This window comes from Magallana gigas, chromosome 2 (genome assembly GCF_963853765.1).
Source record: "Magallana gigas chromosome 2, xbMagGiga1.1, whole genome shotgun sequence".
Taxonomy (NCBI): Eukaryota; Metazoa; Mollusca; class Bivalvia; order Ostreida; family Ostreidae; genus Magallana; species Magallana gigas.
The window spans coordinates 41,612,374-41,636,403 of record NC_088854.1 but is presented as its reverse complement, the minus strand read 5'-3'; the positions used below and the strand labels follow the sequence as shown (position 1 = coordinate 41,636,403).

Genomic DNA, 24,030 nt, shown 5'->3' with positions numbered 1-24,030 from the left:
TTCATCAGTTTACAAAAATTAAATACGGTTTTTCTATTTTGAAATAAATAGGAAGGGTAAAACATGTATCATTGTTCACTAGAAATGAGTCGTAAATCAAGTGATATTGATCAACGCTAAGTCACGGGGAAGTAAAATGGGAAATGTCTGCGTTAAAGTTAAGGTATTGTATTAGCAATCTCTATTTATCTCGTATGTTCGTCTGTTTTTGTCCGTCCGTCTGTCTGTCTAAGTCTATCTCTCTCTCTCTCTAACTGTCTGAATCACTCACTCAGTAATAGTCTCTGTCTGTCTGTCTGTCTGTCTGTCTCTCTCTCTCTCTCTCTCTCTCTCTTTCTCTGAGACCTTAAATCAATCTTTTGACGTCTTTTTTTCAATTATGTTTATAGAAACCAGAAAACGAACGCAACTAATAGAACATAAACATTCTCAAACTTATTATGCCGAAATCCTGATTACTAGTAAATACATATAGGACTGATTATTAAATGTATCTTTTTGTATCTTGCATCAGTGTATTTTTGCATATCATATGTAACTAACTTGTAATTAGTTTCAATTTAGCAAGGTTACGTTTTATATTTCGACGGACACTTTAACATGTAGTTAGTATGTGTTTATTTTCATTGATATGAAATATGTTTCATAGTACAGTGTAATTATTTAAGTGATATCATAATTACGAGTGGTAAAAATTACATGTTTTAGTCGGATATTTTTATATATAAACTACCGATCTGATACTGTACATACATACATGCATGTAACTCTCTTCTAAAAGACTATCGTAAATCGATCGTAAAGAAATGCTGTCCTGACAGATGGAGGCTAAAGACTTTCACCAAGATAAATGTATGTTATGTAATCGATTTTATAAAGTTTATTTTGAAAGTAGATACAGAGACATAAATAACGTTATTAATGTCTCTGGTAGATACAGATAATGGTGGGTGTGAAAAAATGAACTTTTTATATTGGACAATTCTTCATACTCTAACATATTCGTAATATACTGTTTTGAGAAAATCCCTGTAGTGATAACTATGATCTGTGTCTGTTTAAAGTTTTAAAACAGGACAGTGATAGCATTATCTTTCAAACGTTTTATCTACCATGACCACTATGTAAATTTTGATAGTTGTAATAATAGTGAAAAAATGTTGAGATTTGCAAGAGTAAAATGGGTGAGTTAACTTTGTTAGAATGTATGCAATCTATTCAGCTATTCCCTTAGTCATGCTAATACAGTTTGTTCAGTTTACTGGCAATTAACGCTGCAGATTTTTCGTGTCTTGCATGTATATTTCCATAATGCACCGAGTTCTACTATTAAACTGTCATATAGTATGAATATATTTTAATGAAACACATTTACATTGACATATACATGTATATCAAGTACTAGTGATGAAAAGTTAAAACGCTTACTGACGATATAAGTAGATATAGAGTCTAGACTTCATAGATAGTTGTTGTATACTTGTAGATAAGAAAATGTAACACGTTAGATACTGTACTTACTGTTATAACCATGCATTTGTGGTCAAGTGTACAACAGAAATACATGTGTAGGCATAGCAGCAATACTGATAAGGTTTTTCCCATGTGAGTCTCTTTGTAATCATGATACATAATTATGTAATGTTTACATTTCAAAATAAAAAAAACAACTTTTTTTTTTAATTTATGAATTGATAAACTATATATAAGCATCAAGTTTGACAGATGTATAACATATGTGCATTAAATGACTGTGGCACCTGGAACATTTTTTTTTCTGTGAGGCACACGTACATGCTCTATAGTTGATGATAGGTTAAGATAGTTTAGTCCAAAGTTCACAATCTAGATCACTTTCCCTGAGTTATCTCTCTTTCATAATATGGAACGCTTGACAGTTTTTGACATTTGTTGATTTTTTGATAAATCAAAGTACACAAGAAAGGTATAGTAGCGTGCTTAAATTCATATTGTAAAAGCTATCATTTATAGTTAATTTAAAGTTGAATGGTTGAACTGTTGAATCAGTACTAACATTGTATCTTGATTTATATACAGGTACAGGTATATATAGATCAGGATATACAAAGAATATAAATATTTAGACATCTTGATCAAGGTATTATTTTGATTATGCAGCTCCACCGTGTGTCCTGTAATCTCCAGAAGATGCAGACCAATGAAAAGTTGTTTGTGGGGAGGATGTTCTCTGTCCAGGACTCCCTCCCCAAACTCCCTGTCCCTGCCTTAGATCAGACCCTCCAGAAATACCTGCGCTCAGTGCGACCTTTGTTGACAGATGAAGAGTATGCTAAAACTCAAAAGGTGATTTATGAGAGAGTGCACTTTAGTTTAATTTTCATATTTTTTTTCCAGAAAGTGAGAAAATTTCATAAATTGACAAAATTCTTCTTGGTTTTGAAATTGAAGTGTTAAATTAGGGTATGTTTATTTTGATTATAAAAAGTGGATTTTTATTAAAAATAGTTTTTTCATGAAAAATTTAAACTACCCTTTTTGATTCATTAGAACAGTCCTTATCTTATATTATGTGAACTTAGCAAATCTGGGTCACCTTGTGCATTTAAAACAAAATCTGGGTCACTCACAGCTTCAAATGTTTATAATGTATTCATGCAAGCTTAATTATATGTGATATTGCAGTTTACATGTAAGAAACGTGTACAAAGTCCATTTAAAATATGTGTACTTTCAACTCTTTTAAGTATTTGTTTTTAAGTTTTGAAGACTTGGCCTCAACTCCTCATTCATTTGCCGATCAAAGTCCAAAATTTAGAGTCTTTGTTGAAAGTATTTAATTTACCGATATCCCAGCTAGATGACATTCATGATCACTTAAATATACTTCACATAGGTATTAGAAGCATTTTATCATTAAAAGAAAAGGATATAATCTCTCTTAAAAGCTGTTGTTTATTGATAATACATGTATTATTACTAGCTTCATGCAACATACTGAGATTTTATCTCTACAGATTTTACATTTCATGTATTTGTTGATATATATGTGTTGTTAGTGTGGCTGACAAAATCTAGCAAATAATAGAAACTGTATCAACTTTTAAACAGTATGACTTTATTTCACAATTTATTGGTGATGAACCAGTCTTTGGTGATTTATGTACGAGGCCTGTTTCAGTAACTAACCAAATACCTTGTTAGAATTATAACTGTAACATCTACATATATATCAAGATGCCTTTCTTTTTGAGAATTATTACGGTAAATTGATTGATCCTGTAACTTTAATCCTTCTTGAGAATCTTATACATTTATGTGGAGATGTTTATAAGTGTGGATGAAGAGCTTGAAAGTTAGATCTATATTTATAATTAGCTCTCTCAACCTTTGATCTTTGAAGCGATTTTTGTTTTTGTGAGAAAGCACACTGCATAATGAATGACCCTCAATGAAATATGGTCTCATTTGCATAATCTTTCTTACTCCAAACATCTTGATGAAAAAAGAGAGTGCTATACTTGTAACACTTCTTGTATGAATGAAATAGTTTAACCATGGAAACTCTTTTGCACAAAGGTTTTGAACATATGACTTTCAGTTTTTTATTAAAATAGCCAACTGCTGTACCACTAAGGCTGCATCGTCGGAAACCCATGACCAGTCTCACTGAGTTACTCAGAATGCATATACGAGACTGCCCGTTGGTTTCCTGCGATGCTAAAGCTGTTGAGTTGTATAAGTGGTGAAAGAGGTAACTTATATTGATTAGATGTGGAAATTTTGCAGAATTTGCCATAGTTTAAATTTAAATTATAAAACGTATTATTGATTAAATCTTTGACAGTTAGTTGAAGACTTTAACCGAGATCCAGGTCCTAAACTGCAGACACTGCTGGAGAAACGGGCTCAAAGAGAGACAAACTGGGTAGGTAAATTTAAACATTTTTGAAGAAAATAGTATATAAATTTTCTTTATACGTATGAAACTAATCATAAACACAGCTGGTTAAATAAAAAAGAATTACCACTCATGAGTACCGGTAAAAAGAGTTTTAGTAGCTGTCACTGACATTGTGCATGCTTAACTCCAAGAAAAAATTACAAAAATTAAGACTGTCACAGCTTCTACACTTTTCTACATATGTATGTATCTCTGAAGCTGTCCGACTGGTGGACCAATGTTGCCTACCTGGAGTTCCGTCAGCCGGTGACAGTCAACGTCAGTCCGGGAGTGGTGTTCCCCAAACAGAACTACACGGACAAAGAGGGACAACTCAGGTACAATCAATGTCATTATCTCCCCTTTATGTAATGCAGCGTCCCCCTAACAGAACTACAGAGAGAGAGGGATAACTTAAGTACAATGGTGGGGCATCCCCAGTATAATATGTAATAAGTGCTCCTTTAGTAGAATTAGAATAAGCACAGACAAAGAGGGACAACCAAGGTATAATAGTGTGACACCTTAAAGCTGACATGAATTCATAAATATGCATTATTTCCCTTTTATCTCCGACTACCGCCATATTAGTTGTAGATTTCTATTGTTCTGTTCACCGCTACACACCCCCTATATAAGGCCGAGAATACTATTCATGCTTCACCGCATTCAGGAATTTCATACACCCGAACACGTTACCTTGGACGAAAAGACGCATAGAAAAGCGTTTTGAAGAAAAATAATATGACAACCACCGCACTGGCAAGATATGTCCAATACGACGAAACAAGAGAGGCTGAAATCCAGGCGCAGATACTTCAAATTTTCCTCGATAATTTTAGACCATTTTCCTGTGTATGTTATAACATCGCACATGCGCAAATCACACACTGGCAGATCGAGCAATGTCAATTATCGCATGGATTTCATAAACGGGGAGTTTTTTGTAGGAACAGATGGAAACGTTGTTACTTTCTGGGATTTACTATCATTCAGCTACTGTGTTGGATGTTGTGTCGCCGGGGTTTTCAAGAAAATGCAGACGTTATGCACTCTGTATGAACGACACACGTGTTCGATGTGCATGCGAAGTAAGGCAACACTGTCTGTGCAAAATAAAACGGATACCTTGGACATCCTTTCAAAGAATAAATATATTTTGTATTTCATTGATTGTTGTTTTCTTTATTCTTTATTACTACATTTTACTACAATGTGTAGTCCATGCATTTAGAAGTCCGTGCAACGTGAATGCCTCGATCGGAAAGCAACCGACCGTAACTTTCTCAACCGGTATATATACCCCAGTGGCAGTAGAGGAGCGATCGAAAATAATATGGCGACCAAATGCTTTTATGAATTCATGTCAGCTTTAACATCAGCGTCTTAATCTCCAAACAGAATAGTATGAGATCATGAAGAAAATTATCTCCCTTTTCATGTTATGCGGTATTCTTTTAAAAGAACACACAGCAAGGGAAAAAAAGGATAACTCAGATACAAAATTTGACTTTCCACTTTCCAGTAAAGTTACGTGTAATTCCCAGTTCAGCTATGTGTTTCATTTACAAGAAGGGACAACTCATGCAAAAGACATCTAAAATGTAATAACCTCCCTGTTTTTAGTAAGTGAGGCTAAGATGTAATTCAGTAGGTGGTGTTCCCAAAAGAGTGGGACAAGGGGAACAACTCAGGCTGTGATAAATCTCCCAAAAAGGGAATAATTTAAGTTTAAATTACCTTAATTGAAAAGTAATTTGCTGATCAGTATTTTGTTATCTCACATGTTTGTATGTCCTTTTAATTTTAGGTTTACAGCGAAGCTGATCTCTGGACTTTTAGACTACAAAAAAATGATAGACCAGTAAGTAATTAGACAGATGTGAATGACTGCAGTAAATTGTACTAGTTCATTGCAATAGATTCATACTGATAATGAAAACCTCTCTGAATATTAAAGTGAGATTATATTTTATGCATGTACATTTATCGCTCAGTCAATTTTTTTATTGGAGTACATGTACATGACAAATTTGTACATTACAAATTGTCCAGAAAGAAAGATGTGTATGTGTATCGGTATAAAGAAGAGACGAGTTGAGTTAACCAGGTCCTGACAGAGTCATGAGTGAGATAAACAATTATCCGTGATTTAATTTCCAGACAGACCCTTCCAGTGGAGAAGATGGGGAAGCAGTCACTGTGTATGATGCAGTACTACAAGATCCTCTGTGGCTGTCGCATACCCGGCAAGAAGAAGGACACGTGGGTGTGTTACCCCCCAGATGAGGCCAACCCCCCAAGGCACCTAGTGATTGCCCATAACAATGCTGTACGTAAGTTTAGTGAATGAATGAAGAAACCTTTGTACTAGTTGAATGCAGTATTCTATAACTTTTTATTATTAATAAGTACTTTTGTACTAGTATTCTGAAATAATAATAATATTCGCCATAGTGATCGATTGAAAATTTTAAACCATTTTCAATGATCTTTTGGTGATTTTTCTGAAAGCTCGCCAACTGACATACAAGGAAAATCATGTTGCAAATAAATCAGATTCAACAAGACAATGCTTATAGGTATTATTCATACTTATACATATACCTGACTTATTTTGGGGGGTGTATTTTCAGTTCTTTTTCTTGGAGTGTTATGGCAGTGACAACCAGCCCCTGGGCACTGAACAAATCTATGAACAGCTCAAGAATATCGTGAACCAGTCAAATGAATCCGATGTTCCAGTTGGTCTTCTGACCACAGAGAACAGAAACAAGTGGGCTAAGGCTTACGAACTCCTTGCTAAAGGTAAACAAGGTTGAGGTGATTGCTATTAGTTTTGAGCAAATTCATGAAAGGAAGGAGTTTAAAACTTGTTAAAGTCATGATGTAGTGGCTGGTACATGTATATGTACCATGTAGTACGGAAGATGTGGGCATTTTTCCTCTCATAAGATGAACAAGGATTGTTTACTCATATACAGTACTAGTGTATCTATTTATTTGTTTAGTGTATATGTAAGATGATATGCAAATACTATAGACTGTTGTAATATTATAGGAAAAGATTTAAAATGTACTACAGTTGCAATATACATGCAAACAAAGTAGAGAAAATATGCATGTAATGTAGTACAGTTTGTAAGACTTATAACTGAATAAGCTTGTTTCTGGAATCTTTAATAGAAATTATTTTTTTGTAGACAAAGAAAGTAAAGCTTCCCTAGAGATTCTGCAGCGCAGTATATGTGTGATATGTATAGACAACAAACTGCCCGAGAGTGCTCCTGGGGAGGAGGACAGCACAGCAGCCAAACTGATGCTTCATGGAGGAGGGAGTCAATTCAACTCAGCCAACCGTTGGTTTGACAAAACACTACAGGTTTGTCCAAAATCATCACATCTATTTAATGAAAGTTTTCCATTTTTTGGTAAGTGAAATGAATTTTATTTTCAAGTCAACATCTGTTGTTGATTTTTGTGTCCTATAGTTTATTGTAGGGCCAAATGGTGTCTGTGGGTTAAACTATGAACACACCACAGCAGAGGGGCCACCCATTATATCCATTGTGGATCATGTTCTGGATTACTGGTCAGTGTTTCTGATATACAAAAATATGTGTATCATTATTGCACCCATTCTTATTACTGCATCATACTCAATTGTTGAACATAATGTCAAACTTCGTTTTCTCAAACCAGATCAGAAAGCTTAAAACTTCGAGATATCCTAGTATTCGAGATATTGAGGGTAAATTACTTTAAAAATAAGTGGTTGGGACTTACAAATCAGTTTGGCATTTCCATTGTATTTGAGATATTAGTGTTCGAGATATTGAAGTTCATCTGTATATGTATTAAAATAAGCATTACACTGTATTTGTGCATTTTTAGCAAAAAAATTAAAAATATACACAACATGTTGGAAATTATGACATACCCAATTTCTAGAAACTAAACATAGTCGTTTCATATTTCAGCAGTAAAAATGCAGACAATTCCACAAAGGCCCAAGGTGTCATACCTCCAAGAAAGCTGAAATTTAACCTCTCCTTCCCAGCATTAAAGGAAAACTTAGAGGAAGCAGCAGAAAACCTAGACTCGTAAGAATACTCAGCTCAGCAATTTTTACATTGCACATGTTTATGCAACCTATTGGTGAAAGAAAAGTACATGTTCTATCAATATATAAAATTCTCTCAATAGTGAACTGTAAATTTCTCATTTTACATGAGTATTTAATTCAATGATTCCACTGTTTTGGATCAAATAGAGTGAATGTAAAATTGCCAGCACCAGAATAAAGTCACAATTTTATGTACTGGTACACTTTAGCTAACACCGACATATAAATATAAGCTGGATTCTAAAATTCCTGACGAAAGCTAAATTGTCACAATTTTACACAGATATTAATTTTTTGTGCTTGATAATTGCATTAAAGCATTGAGAAGTACTTGTAAGTGATCATCATTTTGATTTTGTTTTGATGATAAAGTATCTCTTTCTTATTTTAGCATGGTCAAAGATGTAGATTTAACTGTGTTTAAATTCACCGAGTATGGGAAGAACTTCCCCAAGAGCCAGAAACTGAGTCCCGATAGCTATCTACAGATGGCTTTCCAGTTGGCCTATTTCAGGTAGACTTCTTTACATTGTATGAATTAATAACCTGGACATCTTTTTTTTTCTCGAATTGATTATGTATAAATATGTATTTTATTACATGTCCTAAAGTCCAATGTGTTTCTGACTTCAATATTTTCTTAAAATACTTACTGTTTTGAGGTATAATGGACAGAACTGTGCACAAATATTTTAATAAATCTCACTGAAAGAATGCTGTTTGTATCTAAGTTGCGGTCCATGTTTGTAGGCTATAATTATTTTGAGCACTTTTTTGTATAGATCAATACAGCAATATGACTTCTTTTGGTTATGCATTTAATTGAACAATCTAACATTTTAAAAGGTTGTATTCCAAGCCATGTGCTACCTATGAGACGGCATCGTTGCGACAGTTTCAGCTTGGTAGGACAGACACCATTAGGTCATGCTCCATTGAATCCTTAGAGTTCTCAAAAGGAATGATGGACCCTTCCCTGTCCAAGCAAAAGAAAGCTGAGCTCTTAAGGAAGGCAGTGACTGGGCATAAAAACTACGTGGCAGAGGTCAGCTCTGTTTTTTCCCTTATGATAAACTTCAGATGGAAATATGTTCCATTTAAGCAATACATGTATAATAACATTGTGTTATGAACAGTACTTGCAATCCCTAACATTGTGGAATTTGCTTTCAAAATTTAGGGCATATACTGAAAGAAACTTTACCGCTCTTTCTTTTTTTTTTTGCGTTAACTTACAAAATTTGAGTGATGAAGTTTTCTGGTGATACACTGATAAAAAACATCAATTATTTTATTTGTAATTCATTTCTGCAATGAAACTGGTGGTAGTAAAAAATCTAGAGGGAAGGTGCAGTATACTTGTAGGTATGCAAAAATTGAATTAACAATGTAGAGGGAAATGTTGCTACTATTGTTTTTGAGGGGTTTTTTTTTACGATGCAGGCAGTGAAAGGACAAGGGATTGACAGGCATTTGCTGGGACTCAAATTGATTGCCCTGGAGAACAATATGAAGGTGCCAGCCCTACACATGGATGTGGCCTATTCCCTCAGCTCCCACCATAATGTTTCCACTAGTCAGGTGACTAAATCCATTCAATGATGAATTACTTGTGCCATCAAATGAAAATTTAATGTAAAAGTGTATTAAATGTTGATTGGCTAAAATTTTAATTTTACGGTTTATGAAAAAAAACCCACTTTCTTGCATTTTGATTTCACCTTTGACATACATTTAGGAAATTGTAGTGTACAATAAATCTAATGTCCTCAAGAAATTTGATGTTTCCTTGGGAAATAAATCTTCATGTCTCCCTCAATCATCAGGCATGCGCAGTAATGTATATTTATAATGGGTTTTTTTTTTTTGCTTGATCTTTAGGTACCAGCCAAGTACGAGGCTTGCCTGGTGTTCGGCCCCACTGTTCCTGATGGTTATGGTGTGTGTTACAATCCCCAAGAAAAACAAGTCATCTTAGGCGTTTCTGCCTTCAACTGCTGCCCAGAAACTGATTCCAAGAGATTTAAAGACTCAATCCAGCAGTCTTTATTGGACATGAAATCTGTTTTAGAAGGAAGCATTCAGTCAAAATTATAACAGTCTATGTTGTTAACTTTTTGTATGACAACACTATGAAGTATATACATAGAAATGCATGCTCTCAGGTCAAAAAATTGCATGTTTTAGTTGTGAATGCTGATGCTGTGATGAAAAAATGGAGTGATTATTCATTGTTATGAATGTTTTAGAATCAGTTAAACTGCTTGACCTGTAGACATATCAACTCTGGTGCTGCATATGGTGTTTTTTCCCCTACCATTTAGATTACAATTTGTATCTTAAAGATGTTATATGGCACCCTTTTTAACGATAGTTTGCTTTTCATAACAATCAATGTTAAATTGTTTAGTAAATTGGATAAATCCATATTATGTACATGACTGTAGGTATATGTACACTTTGAATGAGCTCCCCCTAGCCCATTTATCTTTGTGCTTTTTTGGGGGAAGTACGCTTACATGTAATACTTTCTGACCTTCTTTTATCGTTTCAATAGACTTTTTAAAGCATTATAAATACCTCCACTAATTATTTTAAGACGTGAAGATAGCCTTCTCTAAAAGTCCCCCTTTGTAATATCAGTACAGACAAAAGAAGCCAACCTAGTTGAAGCTTTAAGCCAATTGGTTGGACATATGCAAGGCATCATACTGTTGTTTTTTGTGTGCGTTTGTGTGTGTACATTGGTATTTTTAAATGACAAAACATGTGTTATTAAAAATACATGTATATATTAAAACAATTGAAAGGGGCTATTTGAATGGCTTGAAAAAAAAAAAGGTTTGATCAATGGTGCCTACGTCACATTTTAAAAGATTACCGGTAGCTTAAAAAATGTATCAATATTCTTGGAAAGAATTTAATAGCAACCTATTTGGTTCTTATATTAACTGGGTTGGAGCAGTTTATGTTTTTTGATAAACTGCATGGAGTCAGCTGCCCCATAAACCCATTACAAATCCATTTGATAAAAGATAGCTAGGTCAATTGTTTGCAATATTTTTGTAGTAATTGTGTGACATACATTATTGAACTTGCATGCACAGTTTTGATGCAAAGGAATGATTGACCTATAATTAACTGACAATATGATTGTGCATTTTATATGACTTTACCTTCTGAATCAATGTTTTTCAGTGTATCATTCCGTAGCTGTGATTACTGTACGTTATACAATGGTTGTTTGCAATAAACCAATACATGTACATATATCCATGGTTGTTTTTCATTTGCACCCGAATTCCACTTCTGTAATTAATTTTAAATTTCCATAAGTTAAAATAGCAATTAGCCTTGAATTTACTAGTTTTTATTTTCTCTCATACTTTTATTTTTCTAACAAACGTGAGCTATGTAAAACTAAGATAAAGTTCAGCTTTCATGATTTTTATACTTTTATTCTGGAATTTTTTTCATTTAGATGAAAGCTTAATCACAAAATTAAGTACTCGCACCAAAAAACAGATCCTACAGCAACTGTGTGGAACTTACATTCCTTGCTGGGCTTTAATTATATGCGTGTGCTCTATATCTGACACGCATGTATGGTTAGTATATCTACATTGTACTAGCTTTTATTATTGTAAGATGGAATAAATTACATAAAAAAGATACAAATATGTTGGTAGAATAAAAATTTATTTTACAAATTGATCGATCAATACTAAATACACGCACTGGTATCAGGTTAAAAATAACTGACAGAGATAAAAATGAATAATTATCCCATTAGCACCTTAGGGCTGGATGGCCGTGGCCATTTTTAGACTATTATTGATCTCCGAAAGAAGAAGAGCTTTGTATATAGGTATAGGAAGATATGGAAAATCTCAAAGCTAAATTATACGGAATTTTTCTTTACTTAAAGATAGTTTATAGCTAAAATATTCATATCTAAAAATTTAAGGTAGATCTGATGGGTACTTTGTTGACCATCCAGCCTCCTTAAGAGGGTTCGATGATCACGTGGCCATTTTTAGGCTATATTCATCTCCTTATAAGAAGAGTTCCATATAAAGACTTAGGAAAATGCTAAAATTTTAAAGCTTATAGTTATGTATTTGAAATTTTTTTGTACAAAATTAATGTATATAGCTTGAGACGTCATTTTTAAAAATTTAGGTAAATCTGATGGTTAATTTATTGACCACCCAGCCTCCTTAAGATAATTAGTGATTGGTAATATGATAAAGCTGAAAATATTCGTGCATTTCATGTAAAATAATTCAAATATCACAGTACATGTAATCACAAGTGATGTACATACAGTTTACCCAAGAATCCATACCTAAGATCAAAAAATAATTATTGTACTCTTAATTAGTTTCCATAGTTATAGAAATCAAGCCAATTTGCAAGTATAATAACGAATAATCACCCTTCATCTTGTCCAATGATTACTGGTATATGAAACACAAATATATGTATACATGCATGTACAAAGGTCTATATTTTACAAGAAGCTTATAAATATGTTGAGCAGAATACAATGTTGAATTCATTGACACAAAATTAAAATTGTCATTTGATTACAGGACGATTTTCTTGTCATTATAGAACATGTGTCACACGACTGATACAATGCATGAACTTTAATTATGACTAGTTGAACTGACTGCTTCGAAACTGGATACTGCGTTACTATAAACCTCTGACTATTATGACTATATATAGTGATAACTGTCCACTTGTTATCAGGGGAGGAGCCCATCTGGGTGGGTAGGCCCCATTAGGCAGGGGTGGTTGGATACAGTGGTGTAAATGGCACCTCAGCTGTGGGCTGCAACCTGGCAAAGGAATTAAGTTGCAAATTAGTAAAATACTGATATATACAAATGTATATTTACATTCTACTGTGTTTTTCCATTAAATTCCGTGATGTTTAAATGCCTCTAAATGCAACAAGTAGTCAAAGGTCAAATTGACGAGTTTTATTATGACGTCACAAACGTTGAACGCTGTAAACTGCAACGTCACAAGCGAAAATCAAAGTTAACGCTTATGGCTGTTACTGTGGCTCTTCCATTAATATTAACTTACCCTTAGGATAAGATAGGAATTTTAAGGTATGAATCACATTTGCAGACAAGGCAAGAAGTTAAAAAAATGTAAATATAAGCATTAAATCATGATTTTTTGAAGTATACACTCTCATAACTGCAGCGGTGTGTGCATACAAATTTTCATAACGCGCTAACGCGCGTTACTCAATTTGTATGCACACACCGCTGCAGTTATGAGAGTGTATACTTCAAAAAATCATGATTCAATGCTATAATGTACATGTATCTAATCGCAAAATATAGTCATCGCAAATGATAGTTGATTTACAATAAACTCTCATATAGTGAAGAAAAATTCCATATACATGTACCTGAGCTTTAAAATTGGTGTGTTTTCCCATATCTTTATACAGAATTCTTCATTTTATGGAGATTTAAATAGTCCAAAAATGGCCATGACCACCTAGCCCCCTTTAAATTAACATACATGTCTTATACCCACCAGTTCTGCTTGCTGTAGGTGGTGTTCTTTTGATCAAACAGATGAAAGGTGTAGATCTGCCGGGACTTGTTCGACTTGTTGTGTTCACTCTTGTGAACCACTTCTCCGTGAATGACCACCATGCTGCCTGAACATGAACAAAATACAAAGGAACAGAATTAGATAGGGCACATACTGGGTACTAGGAAGGAAAGGAAATGATGATTTTCAAACAGACAGTAGATGACAGCTAGATCGCAAACAAACAAGAGGATTGACAATTAATTCAAACTTAAAAAATAGTCAGGTATAAAGGAAAGTCAAATTTTGGGGGTTTTTAAAAGAAAGAAGACCTTTTTTGACAGGAACTGGGATGAATTTGCTGTCGTCGTATTTAACAGGTGGCGCTGTGAACAGGGTCCGGGGCTGACCCTCTGATGTGTCTGGATTACGGATCATCTGCCTGCCTCCATTCAGACCATCTACATTAATGATATAATTGAAATGTTAATTTTGTGTGTGTTATGATGTATTATCACAGTGAATTACCTGTAATTCATTAATTAAATTTTGTGGCAATTTCAATTTTGGGGTATGGGGTGATCACAAAATTTAGACATACACAAATAAAATAGATTTCAAAGTACATGTATATGACATGTATGACCTAGCTGAGTTAGATTGGTCTACATATGTGTTACATGTAAGTTGTAGAAGAAATGTTAGAATGGATAAATAAATTATGGTAATCTGCATTATCCATGAGCTCTTTATTTAAAGCAACAAAACACCAATCTGATTGTATACTGTTGTACGTAATAAATGTAATAGTCTATAATAGCTATAACATTCTGATTGAGACTAAAGACGGTGCTTTCTTTTGAAATATACCAAGTGACTTGCACAGGAACCCAACAAATACACCTTTATGAGAGCCAGGCATAAACCAGAGGCAGCCATTTTCTAATGTGGCATCCTCCAGGGCTATCCACAGTCCATACAGTTTCATTGGTGTGGTGTTCAGGAATGTGGCATCTTGATGGGGAACCACTGTAACACAACAGCAACCTTAAAATGTCTTGCTACACAAATACTGTTGAACTTGAGCTTCTTGCCAAATGTAAAATGTTTTTAACATTTTTGAAACACCCAAAAAGATCTATCTGTGCAACGTTACATCACGGTAACCTTAGCAATTCAGGTAGTTCATAATGAAAATAAAACATTTTGGAAGTTGCATGTTCATCATATAATGTAAATGTGTATTATTTTTAGCATTGTTGGTGGAAAGCTGCTTCTCCTAAATCAAGGACTTTACTAAATGCCATTGATTTTATAGTATAGAGGATAGACATATATAAATAGATATCATTCGTTGTTCACAAAATAAGCTGGGGAGCACCTATGGTGTTGATCAACTTACAGTATGCCAAGCTACAGAGGTATTGATACAATACGGGTTCTAGCCTTAATTTTGATTAGGGGCAGAACTTTGCAATCATTTCAGAATAGGATGATTGTACCTACCCTCTCCACCAATTCCTGGTTGCTGAAAACAAGTAGAAACAATATCCAGGTGAAGTTTGAAGGCATTTTCTCAGCAAAATTCATAAATTTATGGAGTAGTTTCAAGTTGAGCTTACTATACCTTAAAGATGTACATGCTTTGACAAATGACTGGGTCTTCCAACTTCAAACTCTTAGCTATTTCCTATGGAATAAAACAAGTCATATTTTGGGGCTTCCATGTATAATTGTTAATGAAAGAAATGTTTACTGCTATATAGTTACAAAATATCATTGAAGAAGAAGAAGAAGAAGAAGAAGAAGAAGAAGAAGAAGAAGAAGAAGAAGAAGAAGAAGAAGAAGAAGAAGAAGAAGAAGAAGAAGAAGAAGATGATGATGATGATGATGATGATGATGATGATGATGATGATGAAAAGTTAATTCATTTAAAAATATTAAAAATGTATTTTATTTTTGACTATCTAACATTTTTATTTTATATGTACATGTATTGTACTGACATACCTTAACTTTGTTATCGAAAGTGACTTTTCGGAAAGCAGGATTAAGAACATGAAGAGCTGTTGAGACAAACAAAATGATATACTAGAGCTTAAGTGATCTCATTGGTGATTTTTTACCAACTCATTCTGATGTCCTTGGCATACCAGTAATACCAGTAAATCTGCTCGAAGGTCTTATCTTTTATCTGGAATCCCGGTAAACCAAAAAATTGGGCACTTTTACAAATAACAGTAAAAAAATTAAATAGCATTGATGAGCTTTGTGAGCATAGCTGATAAGTGTAATTTCGTAGACCCTTACTGACAAATCTGCCCACTCTTCAGAATAAAAAAGTACGTGAAACACAATTACAGGAAAGTGCTTGAAAAGAACAATTACCTTGTCCAAATCATTATAATAGCTTTTATGACTTGCAGTTTTGAATCTGACTTTATTGTAAGCATGAATTCATCATAAGCATGTTCCACTATAACAATGTTTCACTGTTTTACTAATTTGTTGTTGACCAAATCGATATCAGAGGAATTGTTTGCTTTGTTATCTTAATGCCTTCAAGCATCAGGCTAACTTGATTTATACCCCTTTATTCTGTAATTTTTTTTTACACTTAAATTTCATGAAGAATTATCTTACAGATTAAAATGAAATGAGATTAGAATTATACAGACTACAGAGTACTTACCATGCCCGATTTTGTTTAAAGATTTGTGCTTGTCCACAATCAGATTGCCTACAAAATCAGTGGCAGTGTATGTCAGGTTCATGTCTGATGTACGAAAATCGTACTGTAGATTCTTAATTAAACGTGAGGAATAAATTTCCGCATAAAATCGCAAGAAGCAATCATCGCAGATTTTAAAATCTCACTTTTATTTTTCAGACAAGTTTTGAACTATAGGAAATTATAACAAAAAAATTGGTGATCCTGATTTTATGTTCTCGCGATTTGATACAAAACTGTGGAATTGCGGATTTAGGTACTCGCGTAAAATAAGGAATTTACAGTAATTATGGCAATATAAAATTATTACAAGTACATGATTTCTGATATCAAACAATCAAATCTTACAGTGAATCTACCTATAGAAAAAATACAAAAACAAATACTGTGAATTCATTAGATTTCCTGGTGGCTCAATTTTCGTGGAATTCGTGGGTACCTCTAATGTGCGATTTAATATCCTCCGAAAATTAATAAATTAGTTATATAGTCATATTTCCTTTTGTAAGTATAAGAGAATACACAAAATTACATCCCTGCAAACCTGTAAAATTTTAACAATCCATGAAAATTGGCCCCCCACGAATTTTAATGATTCAACAGTACATGTATTGGACTAGATACATTCGTCATAATCCTGTTACACTGGAAAGCAAATACTGCTTACTTAATATATATTCGTGTACTGGTTCAACTGGACAGCACACCAGCCATAGATATGTTACCTTCTTTGTCTTTTGCTCCGTCTTCAAAGAAGAATCTGATTTTGTCCCCACTGGTCATGAAGTAGTCATCTGATGTCTGTAAGGTGAACATTCAAACACAACATACAATCATTTAATGTCTACTACATCAGAATAACTCTGTATTCATGTCTAGATCTCTCCTAGGATGAACAATTAAACGTTAGTTATCTAAAGTCAACATTACAATATGATGAAGTATGGATATATAGCAAAATATTTACATTCTTCTGTGTTTTTCCATTAAATTTTGTGATCTTTAAATGCCTCTAAATGCAACAACTAATCACTGCATATGAATTTACATGTTATTTACATAAGTAGTTCCAAAACAGTGATTCCCATGTTATCGGTTAAAAAATATTGTCAAAGGACCATGTTTTACAATTATTCAACAAAAAAGTTGATTTTATTGTTAAAAGCAAAATTTCAAGAGTTATTTTTTATGGATCATATTTTCATGCTTATCAATTTTAACTCAACAGTCTAAACAAAAAACATCTTGATTCAACTCTCCTGGCTTCTTTCAAAGAAATGTAATAAAAAAAATTTTGATAGCTGCTATTTGATAAAATTTTTAACAAAAGACAAGTTTGCAGTGAGAAATAGGTTCTTGGCAAACCTTGCAAACACTCGAAAAAAAGGTTGTTTAACAGAATTCTCCAAAAGAAAAGAAAAAAAAAGGATGGCATAATCCTTTGCATAGGAATATTTTCATACAGAAGTTCTGCATATCATACCCGCTTCATCTCCAGAGTTGTGAAGACAGTGTTGTGTTCCTCTGGCTTCATGTCTGTCACAAGATCGTGACAGGCAGACATCAGCTGGTCACAATCGTCTGCAGAGAGGAAATCCTCCATTAACAAATAGCCATCCTTCTCAAACTGAAAAAACAAAACAATCAAGGTACTGAGAGTACTGAAACAATTAAGTACATGTATATCCTGGACACAATCCTCCCACCAAGAAAAAATCCCCAACCAACAGATAACCATCCTTCTTAAGAGGGATCGAGTTAAAACAATTTGAGTTCAAAATTTTATTTATAAAATGGTTTACTTGTCCATTTTAAATGACTGACAAAAATTTGAATGTTAGAAATCAAGTTATAAGAAAGACACAGAGGTATGTAAACAAGCTTGAAACTTATATTTGTTTACTTACAATGTAAAGTAAGGAATTACCATTTCTTTGAAAAAATGACTCATTGTATACAAGATAAACTGATTCAATGTATTCATAATAATATTATTAACAAATGAAAGCAACATTTGATTGAAACTCATACCAACAAAACACATATGTAAAAATTAACAAATCGAGCATTGTTCACAAAACACAGAATTTCAAACTCTGTACCTTGCTTGTAACTTTACCCTCAGACCCTAAAAAGATTTTTTTTTGGTTATTGATAACTTTGCACGAAAGAGAAGTGAAGTCTCTCTGTCTTCTGAGTTCATGATCATGTAAATCAAGCTCATTGGTGAAAGGATGATAGTAAACTAACTTGAAGGACATTTTAACTGCATATATTAACCCTGAATTGATTGATATTACCTTCAAAGGTTAAAAATATGGGTGATGCAACAACAATTACAATCAAAGTACTGAGGTACTGAAAGCTGGGCTCTTTTGGTGTGTCTTTATGCATATTGTGTAGTAAAGACTGAAATCTCTCTCTCTCATGCTTTTAATGTCGGCAAAGCATCAGAGAGCGACCAAATTTTGTAAGCGGCTATAAACAAAAATATGTCTGTCTAGTAGTAAAAAGTTCAAGAGTCGCTGCCTTGAATTTTGCAACAAGCATTATAGATTAAATCCCCATTTCTTCAACGCGCAGCAAAGTAGTTCGTGGTAATTCATGCACATTGTACGTGTCCAAAATGCAGTCTAGTTTTTCAAACATGTTATTAATAGGAAAACTAAACAAGAGGCCCATGGGGCCACATCGCTCACCTGAGCAACAATGGGCGTTCAAAAGATAGTGTGCCATATGGCCCTCGGTAGAATAACAAAAAAATAAATATTGTAAAGTATTCGAATTTTACACTTATTTTTGCATACACGTAATCTTTGACATTGTACCATCATGAAATACTGTTTTTACACAGAATAAGAAAATCCTACGCAAGATATAGAACTAAATATTTGGTAGGGATACACTGTTATATAACTTCTAATTCCCTGTATTTTCGTTCTGCCCGGGCGGCCCCCCCCCCCAACTTAATAAAGCGACCAAAATATATGAGAGCATATAGGTACATTTTCTTCCTCAACTATTTACTAGTTATTGTATTTTTTTTAAAAATATAATAGTTATTGTATTTTATCAAAAAAATCCTACATGTATATATGTGAAGAAGAAAATTGCACCTCAATGCGCTCAATTTCTCAAATTAAATATATTCAACAATTTAATTTGTCTTCTCCATTTTAATTAAATGACTGTTGTTTACCTCGCGTAAACTTGTGACTTTTATAACTTTACTCACACTTGATTGATGAATACACTGGAATGAAAAATGTTGTCACGTGACATGTTAAAGAGCTCTAAAAATCAATGTTACCGTATTGACAGGTACATCACTCTAATTTACTATGGCCCACCCATTATTTTCATTTTTATTCAAAAATAACAAATGGCTACAAACCAGGATAATTTTCCGCTGTAATATTTTCTTAGGAATAGCGATAATTCTTTTATCCCCGCAACAGAAATGTATCAGAATTATGGAAACTGTTTTTACGATGTCGTTTTTATTTACTCACATTTCACATTATTCATTGTATAAAGAGGGGGCCCCAGAGTGAAGTTATATACAGCATATCATTCTTTAATCTTTTTGTGTACAAGAATTTAACATACTCTAATTCATATAGAATTTCTAATGATCAACCAAAATTTCAGCGTCAATCGTAGAATTAAAAGCAAGATGAGCTCAAAATTTTGCTAGATTTGAGTCATATTTTGTTCACATGAGTTTATTACATTCATGCAGCTTAAGATTTTTAACTTGGTATTTCCTATTCGGCATTTAAAACGGAAAAAAATGAATGGCCTCAGATCTGTGTACAAACATAGAATTGTGAGCAAATCTCTGTATCTTGCTTATAATTCGAACCTTAACACTCAAATATGGTAAGTAAATAGAAATTGTAAACAATTAAGTACAAGAAACATGCACTATTACAAATAAAGAACACAATTTATTTTTCAAAATGAATCATATACATGTATATACCTACATATTTCCGTCAGCGATATTAAACTCTATTTAAACTGAATAAACTCGAGAAAATGTCGAGCATCTCAACAAAACATATTGCATTATTCTACCATTACGCAAAATATGATACCAAATTACCGATAGCCTGAATGAATTGCATTTTAGTTCTTTCTTAATACTTCAGATGTTGCTTAATTTGCGCAGGTAAACAGTCAACTGTTTGATTTACCGAAGTCTCTGTTTGATTTGATACGTAAAAATCAGGAAATACAAGCGACAGTTCCCAGGTTAACGCAAAGCATAAATGAAAACGAAACGAAAATCACAAGCTAACACCACCGTCATATGTGAAAAGCCTCAATTTACTTCACAAAATCGGCACCAATGTATTTTGCATGTTTCAAAGATTCCCTTCGTACACGAACTGTTGCACAACAAACAAATTCATCATTGTCAGATCAACCCGTTTATCATATAGTGTCATGGCTGCTTTAAACAAAGAACCTCGTTTTAGAATTATGGAATACGAGTCTGGGTAAAATGGGTATGCAAACCCGAGCCGTGGCAAAATAAAAGCGGGGCAGATCGGCAATTGTCAATTCCAAATACGCATTATTTTGCAGCAATATTTACAGCAAATACAAATATACTGGTCCATCAAATGTCCTGAAATTTTAATGAGATTGGCAGATTAATAACTGCCAATCTTTTGTTTTGCCCAGGCCAAGTCTTGCCTACCCATTTTATCGGATGCCGAACCCGAAGCTATTAAACTGATTGAAACACACCTTTCCTTTATTATTATTTTCGTAATAACTCAGATTTGAAACAGAATTAGCACTTAATTTTTGCAATTTATATTTTCCTTCCCATAAGGATTATTCATGCTAAATTACATTGAATTTGCCTCAGTAGATCTTGAGAAGAAGATTTTTTTAAAATGCACCCCCCTTTTTTTACAGTTTTGAGGTTTTCTCTGCTTTCAATGAAAATTTTTATTTCATTTCTGCAATTTATATTCATCTTTCCATAAGAATGCTTTGAGCCAAATTTGGTTGAATTTGGTTAAGTGGTTTTAGAGAAGAAGTTCAAAATGTGAAAAGTTTACAGACAGACAGACATACGGACGACGGACAAAATGTGATCAGAATAGCTCACTTGAGCTTTCAGCTCAGGTGAGCTAAAAAGATAGACAATTCTCTCGAAATTAAAAAAAAAAGAAACAAAATGCCCACACTCTTGACTAAATGTGGCTCTTTGTGTAACTATTTGGTATAGCGAAAGCTTTTACTTTGACACTGTTTGGTTTTTTGTTTACTTTTGAAGTTGTGCTATAGTAACATTGGCGATTGAAAGAACTTACAAAATATGACCAAACTTAAAAATGCACATAATGCAAAATTTATTTAGAATTTTAAGTTAATGCCAGAAAAAAATACTTACAAATATTGAAACTGTTTGACAGGAATGTTAACGTAACAATTCCATTTGTTGAGATTCATTTTGTGAGACTTAAAAGATTTATGACTTAGTCGCTAGTTCTTTAGTAAAACGCACCCCAGGACTCTGCTTTCAGCAGATGTTCATTACTTTTTAATCCTGTTATATAACAGTTAGCTGATAACTTGTTATTAATTAATAACTGCCAAATATATGTTCAAATCATAAATTAATGGAATTGGGATATTTATTTCATTTTTATCCATTCTTTTCATCTTCCCACATCAAGTATTTTTGATTCTCTCTTCTATTGAACTGATTAAAGTTTGGTTTTTTTTTTAAAGTACAAACCTGATTACAGGTAGTAATGAAAAACGAGTTATTTTAAGTTAATGTATTCATCTGCATATTTGAGTCCATTTGGGTTTGTTTGGGTCCATTCAGGTAAGAAAAAAATCATACAGGATGAGTGGTAATTCCTGTTTTGGATTGAATGCCATTTATATTGTAGTAAGATTAGCTTCAAAAAGTCTTTTTTAAAACAATTTCTAGAATATGCATACACATACACTTAAATAAAAGCTTGATGGAATATATTAGTACAACTTTTCTGTTTAGCCACACACCACTTTTTATGCATGAATTTCTTTTAAGGTAATATGGGACACTTCACTTTTGTGACATACTACTGTGGAATCATTTTTATTCGTGCTGGTCACTGTTCATGGGTAGCCAAGACTGAAACCGGCCAAATGGTTATAGAGACGAAAAACAGAATATAAAAAGTTTACAGACGAACAGACGACAGACAATTTTCACTTGCACAATCGATCCAGGTGAGCTAAAAAGTTAACCTATATCTATAGTATGACCGATTAACAGACTATATGCAGATATGTCAGAATAAATAGGTTATCTGTTATACGATTTGCAACGATGTCAACTCAAAAACATGATCTTACAGAACTCGAATTTAATCAATTATGAATATTTGGTTGAAATGGTCCACTTGCTATGTATCCAAGATTTACACGCCTACTTATACGCACCTTCGATATTTGTTCTGTAGAGAGCGCCATGTTTGTTTACCAGCATGGACCAGCATATACGAAACCACAGTAAGGCCATAAAAGATTTTTTTCGATTTATTACGGAAGCCCGTTCGAGCCTATAAAATTATTTTCCGTTAGAACACATTTGCTTAACTCGTTTTGTGTATTTAGTTCAATTTTAAAATTCATGAGAAGTTTTTTCTGTACAAGGTTACTATTTTCATTTCAATATAAACATCTTTGGTACAAGTTAACTATTTACTTCTGGTCAAGCACTGACTTCCCGTCAGCCTTACTGACCAGTGCTTTCCCATCAAAGTGTCTATCCTTTTCCATCCTGTTTGATAAGTGCCTCAGTAAGTCTTTTTATAGTATTTATTGCTTTAATTTGTCAGTATTGAATCGTATTTTTGAAGTATAAATACAGATGAAATTATACGGACAAGATGGTTCTTTTGAAATCTTACCTTTAGAAATGTAGTAAAGATAACCAGGAGAGTGCATCATTTTGTTCATATCAACCTCTCCAGCCAGTTTACAGACTTTCTTTTCTTTGCTGATGAAGAAGGAAGAACAGCGATGGTGACTGAAACATTTCAAGACTCATCGTCTCGGAGAGATGTCGATATATTCCTCCAGCGGTAGACTGCGCAATAACTTGTCGTCTGCTTTGGACAGACGACGAAAAACCACTCCTTTGAAGAAATATCCATGTGAGGTAAAGAAAAGACAAAAAATGAGGTAGATTGAGAAATATGAAAATGCTGGAATCATTTAAAATTCGTTCACATTTGTACCACAATTAGGACCCAAAAGAGGTTTTTGAGTTCATCTCCAATGGCATATCTCAACTTTTACGTATACTCATTTGCACAAAAAAAAATAACTCAATAAAATGCTTTCTTTGGTGATTCATTCGGGATATGAAGGTAGCGACATTGCTGAAAAAATACGCATTTTACAAAAGAACTTACGACAAAGTCGTAAATATTTACAGTCTCGTAAAATGGTTTAAGAGAACAAAATTGACATAAAACCATTTGTTAACAAATATTTCAATTCCCATAATTATATTTTCCAGCCATAAGAATCAATCATTGATTATTTGGTGATTAATTAGCAATCATTATAGTCTGTCCCAAGATATTTTTGCCGCATATTTTCTTAAATTATTCAATATTTATAAATACCTCTTGGTTCAGACGATGTTCAATCAATAGTATG

The 24,030-nt window shown here is 33.4% G+C and overlaps 2 protein-coding genes across 5 annotated transcripts; one reads left to right on the top strand and one right to left on the bottom strand.

Moving 5' to 3' along the window:
- The first annotated feature begins 6 nt into the window (after positions 1-6).
- On the top strand, positions 7-11,311 carry LOC105333701 (carnitine O-acetyltransferase). Of its 4 annotated transcripts, none has more exons than XM_066076676.1 (14): positions 7-163; positions 2,140-2,325; positions 3,827-3,907; positions 4,142-4,260; positions 5,733-5,786; positions 6,086-6,254; positions 6,559-6,730; positions 7,126-7,304; positions 7,414-7,514; positions 7,903-8,025; positions 8,440-8,562; positions 8,895-9,093; positions 9,492-9,629; positions 9,930-11,311. In XM_066076676.1, the coding sequence occupies exons 1-14, from the start codon at positions 137-139 to the stop codon at positions 10,143-10,145; spliced, it is 1,887 nt and encodes a 628-aa protein (XP_065932748.1). In that variant the 5' UTR covers positions 7-136; the 3' UTR covers positions 10,146-11,311. The 4 variants fall into 4 exon arrangements, with proteins under 4 accessions (XP_065932748.1, XP_065932750.1, XP_065932747.1 ...); XM_066076678.1 differs by lacking the exon at positions 7-163 and adding an exon at positions 832-852; XM_066076675.1 differs by lacking the exon at positions 7-163 and adding an exon at positions 1,046-1,184.
- Positions 10,778-22,886, bottom strand: LOC105333720 (phytanoyl-CoA dioxygenase domain-containing protein 1). Its single transcript, XM_034445085.2, has 11 exons — positions 22,804-22,886; positions 17,828-17,971; positions 17,070-17,145; positions 16,306-16,353; positions 15,624-15,679; positions 15,241-15,303; positions 15,120-15,141; positions 14,517-14,642; positions 13,946-14,074; positions 13,614-13,740; positions 10,778-12,895 (listed from the first exon to the last, which is right to left on the bottom strand). Exons 1-11 carry the CDS (start codon positions 22,831-22,833, stop codon positions 12,838-12,840), a joined length of 879 nt encoding a protein of 292 aa, XP_034300976.2. The 5' UTR covers positions 22,834-22,886; the 3' UTR covers positions 10,778-12,837.
- Positions 22,887-24,030: the final 1,144 nt, after the last annotated feature.